A 5,938-nucleotide genomic window follows, 5' to 3' on the forward strand; every position below is an offset into this window, starting at 1 on the left:
CCTGGTATTTACTGTTAAAAAGATATGGCTAAAGAAAAAGTTTGGAATTTGTAAAAGTGGGTCAAACTCCAAGGTCAAATTTGGCGATACTCAAAGATAGGTCTTCTCAAAAGGAATGGACATGTGAAATATGCAAGTCATATATAGCTCCGCTAAATCAAAAGTTATGGGCAAGGTTAAAGTTTTTGCGGACAAACAGCTTAACAGACAGACAGACAGACAGACAGATGGACACGACAAAAACTATATACCCCCGAAACTACGTTACTAAAAAATATTAGTTATATATAGGAATTAAAATAAAATTCTGATATCTTTATTTTTTTTTCATTATAGTATATATATAGTAATTAGACTACCAGATTTAAGTAATTTGTTCTGCAGCTGCTCTGAATCCTCCTTGATGCAGTAAATAATTTATTGTTTTAAGTAAAACTATTAAATATAGCAATTTAAAAATATTTTAGTAATAGCTAGTAATTAGTGGTAAAATGTAAGTAAAAACCAAGTAATATGTTATTACTTACATACACAAATTTAAGTAAATATAAATTACTAAGTAAAACTTTTTTTAGAGTGTATACACCTTTAAATCTACTTATCAAAGACTAGAATTTAAAAAAAAGAAGAAACGAATTAATGAACTTAAACAATCGTCACTCTTTTTTTCAACACCCTTTAATTTTCCCTTTTATATTATCAAAACCTTTTAAAAATATTTAAAACGTCAATATCTCAGGTCCTTCAGTGACTTTATCATAAACAAGAGGCCCATGGGCCACATCGCTCACCTGAGCACTGTGGCTAGGAAAAAGTAGAAGTTAGTTTATTATCGAAAAGTTTAAATCCAAAAGTAGCCCCATGACCTATCATGGCTTTGCTGTTGTTGAGAAGATGATTTTAAAAAAAAATTCCTATATATGTCTGTATAAAAGTTTGATTGGCCAGTGTGGCTCTGTCCTACCCTCAAGGGTCATGATTTGAACAAACTTGAATCTACACTACCTGAGGATGCTTCCATATAAATATGATCAATTATGTCTTTGCTATTCTTTAGAAGAAGATTTTTAAAGAATTTTCCCATATATTTCTATGTAAAACTTTGGTCGGCCATTTTGGCCCCGCCCTACCCCCGGGGGTCATGATTTGAACAAACTTGAATCTACACTACCTGAGGATGCTTTCACCTAAGTTTCATCTTTCCCAAAAATGAATTCTACAATCAATCAGAAATTGGATAAAAAATGTTACGGACATGTGTTTTAATTAAAAGAGATGAATAAGTAAAATAATCTTATCAAGATTAAATTATTGAAACGCGTCTCTTGCTTCTTTCCGAGCACCGAGGACATTATGTATTGAAAAACCCTCGTAGTGTAGTCTACTTGTGTGCCAAGTTATATTGAAATCAGACAAAAACTATAGGAGGAATAGCATTTTGAATGTTTTTCACAGAATTTCTACTTTTAGTAACAACGGCAACACTGTTCTTTGAAATCAAAAACCGATATAAGAATTATGTATCTTAGCGTAGTCTACTTGTGTGCCAAGTTATAATAAAATAAAACTAAAACTGTGAGAGGAGTAGCATTTTGAAAGTATTTTTTTAAAATCTATTTTTAGTAACAACGGCAATATCGTTAGTCGAAATCAAAAACCGATACACTAAATTATGTACCTTAGTATAGTCCACTTATGTGCTAAGTTACAGTGTATATTGAAATCAGATCAAAACTGTAGGAGGAGTAGCATATTGAAAAATTGTTTACAGACAGACGGACAGCTAGACAGACAGACAGGCAAACAGACAGACACCATACTATCGCATAAGCTCTTTTGGTCTCTGACCAGTAGAGCTAAAAATTAAATAAATAAATAAAAATAGTATTAATAAAAAACATGCCACTACTTACCTCCATTGAACCCCCTCCCATTCAGACGCCTTTTTTGCAAAAACTCAAATGTGGGTTTGTTTGTTTGTTTTTTTTTTTTTTTTTTTTTTGTATAAAGTGGTAATTAATATACTAGTACCCCAAAAGGTTTCTGTGAGCTGTTACGTTCTTAACTTCCATTAGATTGTGTTCCCCCATACCGCATCTGTTATTTGCTTCCCTGAACATGTACTTCTCCTCCAAAAATGGCATTTGTGGATCTTCAAAAAGTAAACATATGATTATGGGACATCACCTTTTAGTTATTACACTAAAACATACATTTTACGCATTTTAAGTATGCGACATAATTATAATATTAACTGGCGGCCACCAAGTAAGATTGGTGTGGCTGCCAAGTGGTTTCCAGTGTGGACATTTGGAATCGTCGTTTTATCTTCCCTTTAGAATTTTTTTCACTCATATTGAAATTCCATCACTGTCGGTGGAGGGATGTAAATTTAGATCTATGAACGGACTTAGAGCGATGCGGGAAATTATTGTGCCCACACCTACTGCTGCAATACGTCCGGGACCTTGGTTTATATGTCTTCGGATCGGTCTCTACGTCCCTCAGTGGGATTCAAACCCCGACATAATGCTAAAAGAAACTTACTCCACGGCTTTTAGCAAACGCATGCACTAACCACTGAGCCACGCAAGTTCAACGGCAGTGGAAGATGTACGTATATCTACACAGGCTTGCTTTTTAAATCCGTGAAGAAGTCATAGATTAATATATAGGGATTGATAAATAAGGGAAAAGGAAGACAAATGTGGCGACCAAGGATAATACTCTTCCTTTCACGAGTTGTGTTCAGCTCTAAATGTTTTGCACTCGTGAAAAAAAAATCCATATATTTTTTTTTCACTTATTCATCGTGAAATTAATTCCATTTTCAAGGAAAGAAACTGGGCTTTTCTATTCAATCAAATTTGAATGATAATAAAATTTATTTTTATCCTTACCAGAACAAAACGCAGAAAATTTCATAAAGCAGTCGACATCAGCTATATTTCTATCTCTGTCAATCACGTAACAGCGCTGGACGTCTGTTTTGTTCCCTTTATTAAAATTTCTTTTGTCTTTATTATTTGGTTGAGCACCCTTCCAGTTCGTATAGTTTTGAGTCCTGTTCCACATGTCAACATACTCTCCCTCCAGTTCAACATCATTGACCCCAATCCAGTAACTGTACCCGAAAAACCTTAAAGAACATGCATACTTTGAACAAAATATCGTGAGGATATAAAAGCCTAAAAACATAATAGTATGTATATATTGAATTGGAAATCGTGAGGATATAATTAAACGAATTTCATGTTTACAGTGGTTTGTTTTCAATCCCTGTGACTTTGACAGTATTTTGTAATCTTTATCTTTAAAAAAAACCTATAAACACTGCAAATATATATAAAAAGGGGAATAAAACATTCCAGAGGAGAAATATTTTACTGAATTACCGTACCTTGTGAGCATTATTTCTGTCTCATTATCTGGAATCTCTGCGAGAATTCCACCATCTTTTTGGCATTTTTCGTGTGCCTCTTGAAATGTCCATCGTCCGTTTAGTCTCCAAAAGCATCGGTCGTTGAAGAAAAAGGTAGAATTGCTGGGACAATCATCTAAGAAATTATACAGATATTATAATTGCATTTAGAATCTGTTCAAGTCCATTCTTGGCATTTAGTTGTTTACAAAGATGAGCTTCAGCGATCATCCTGGAGTGCATATTTAAAATCACATAATCAACTTCATAATTATATAATTTTTTTACTTTTACTTTACTTTTAATTTTGTTTTTAAGGATTTTATAAAAATTGCAATTAAAGATTTTGTGTGAAATGACTTACTTTCCATGGAACGTCCAATTACTAAGACACTTAATATAAAATTTATCTGAAAATTCATCGCGCCAAATAGAATAGAATGAGCATGGCTTACTATTTGTCTGTATGTAATATAGAGCATACCAGTATGTAATTGTGCTCTAAAGAGAATTAAGTAAGAAGAATAAAATGAATATATTCTTTCTGATAAACGCAAAATCGGACTAATTATCAACCAAAAGATCAAATTCAAAGACCCAGTGGCAGTGCTTTGCATAAAAGAGCATAAAGTATAATTTAGCGGAAAAGCTAAACAATATTTTGAGGATAGAGGAGGTGTTGAACACTATACGAGTATTGGTATATTATACATGTATTTAAACATTGATTTTTTATGCCCCCGTAAACGAAGTTTCGGGGGTATATATAGTTTTTGTCGTGTCCTTCCTGTCTAGCTGTCGCTCTGTTTGTCTCTGTTTGTCAGCAAAAACTTTAACCTTGCCCATAACTTTTGGTTTAGTGGAGCTATGAGTTTCATATTTCACATGTGTATTCCTTGTGACAAGACCTTTCTCTGGGTTCCACCAAATTTGACCTTAGCCTTGGAGTTTGACCCACTTTAACACAAAAATTCCAAACTTTTACTTTGGACATAACTTTTGAACAGTAGTAACCAGGACATTTATACTTCACATATATATATTTATATTTACATATATATTGTGGCAAGACCTTTCATTGGATACCAACAACCTTGACCTTTTGACCTTGGAGATTTCTTTACTTGTGAAAAAACTTTAAACTTGGCCACAACTTTTGAACAGTAAGGGATAGGGCTTTCATACTTCACATATGTAATCCTTGTGAAAAGACCCTTCATTGGATACCAAAAACTTTGACCCTTTGACCTTGGAGTTTGATCTACATTTAAAAAGCAAACATTGACCATAATTTTAAAAGGATTATGGCTAAAGCTTTCATATTTCAAATATTGAAATATTATGACAAAGCCTTTCATCTGATAGCAAGACTTTTGACCCTTTGACCTTGGAGTTTGACCTACTTTTAAAAAAATTAACCTTGGCCATAACTTCTGAACAGTTAGGGCTAGGTCTTCCATACTTTTCATAGGTATTCTATGTGGAAAGAATACCCTCCTTTTCGTACCAATATATTAAATTTGCCTTAAAGAAAATTTTAATCTTTGCTATGTTGCCATACGGGGGCATCAGTGTTTCACAAACACATCTTGTTTCTTTTAATAAGTGTACAATCTGATAAAAGTAAAACAAATATTGAAACCCAGATTTTGCGTTATATCAGGCTATATGAAATATTCGTGTTGTGTGGCACTTCTTCAGTTTTTATCCAAGTTCAATAAGATTTAGTATGCAGAATCATTATACTACGATACATGATTATATCTTTTTCCAACAAAAGGTGTTGCCATGGTCACAGAAATTATTTCTGCGCAAGTGTTGCATTAGTAAGGGAAATTTTAAGGAAAAAAGTCTGATCTTTTGATCACTCATCAATATTTCAATAGTTCGGAGTCCTTTTTTCATATATCGCTTAATGTTCTGTCTGTAAAGAATAAACATTCATAAATATAATATAAAGTTCAACCAAACTTTTAGATAAAAATCCTTTTCCAAAACGAAAAAACTCTGTGAAAAAAGAGATGACATTTAAAATAAATAACGAGTTTTAAAGTATGTTTCTGTTTAAAACAGGATGCATTAGTGAAACACTGATATGCCCCTGTATGGCAACAAAGCGAATGTTAAACTCTCTCAAATGCAAATCAAATCAGTTGGTACCCAAAGTAAGGCCCTCCCAAAAGACATACAATTGTGAAATTTGAAAGCCCTAGGACCCTGTTCAAAAGTTATCACCAAGGTTAAGGTTTTTTAAAAGAAGGTCAAACTCCCAGGTCAAGGTCAAAGTTGTTGGTTTCTAAAGAAATGTCTAAAGAAACAAGAATTAAATACATGAAGTATGAAAGCCTTTGCTTTTACTGTTCAAAAGTTATGGCCAGGGTTAATTTTTTTAAAAGTATGTTGAACTTCTAAGTCAAGGTCAAAGTTGTTGGTATCCTAGGAAAGGTCTTGTCACAAGGGTTACATATATGAAGTATGAATGTCCTAGCTCCCACGGTTAAAAGTTATGGTCAAGGT

The 5,938-nt window shown here is 33.2% G+C and overlaps 1 protein-coding gene across 1 annotated transcript; it reads right to left on the minus strand.

Annotated features, from left to right (window-relative positions):
• Positions 1–2,057: 2,057 nt before the first annotated feature.
• LOC134249271 (lectin BRA-3-like) lies at positions 2,058–3,843 on the minus strand (the record flags this gene model as incomplete). Its single annotated transcript, XM_062731639.1, has 4 exons — positions 3,786–3,843; positions 3,401–3,557; positions 2,901–3,124; positions 2,058–2,152 (listed from the first exon to the last, which is right to left on the minus strand). Coding segments are annotated over exons 1-4 (534 nt in total), but the record flags the coding sequence as incomplete, so codon positions are not given.
• Positions 3,844–5,938: the final 2,095 nt, after the last annotated feature.

The sequence above is a fragment of the Saccostrea cucullata genome, unplaced genomic scaffold (assembly GCF_032062105.1).
Source record: "Saccostrea cucullata isolate Sc308-1 unplaced genomic scaffold, CSIRO_AGI_Scuc_v1 ctg20171, whole genome shotgun sequence".
Taxonomy (NCBI): domain Eukaryota; kingdom Metazoa; phylum Mollusca; class Bivalvia; order Ostreida; family Ostreidae; genus Saccostrea; species Saccostrea cuccullata.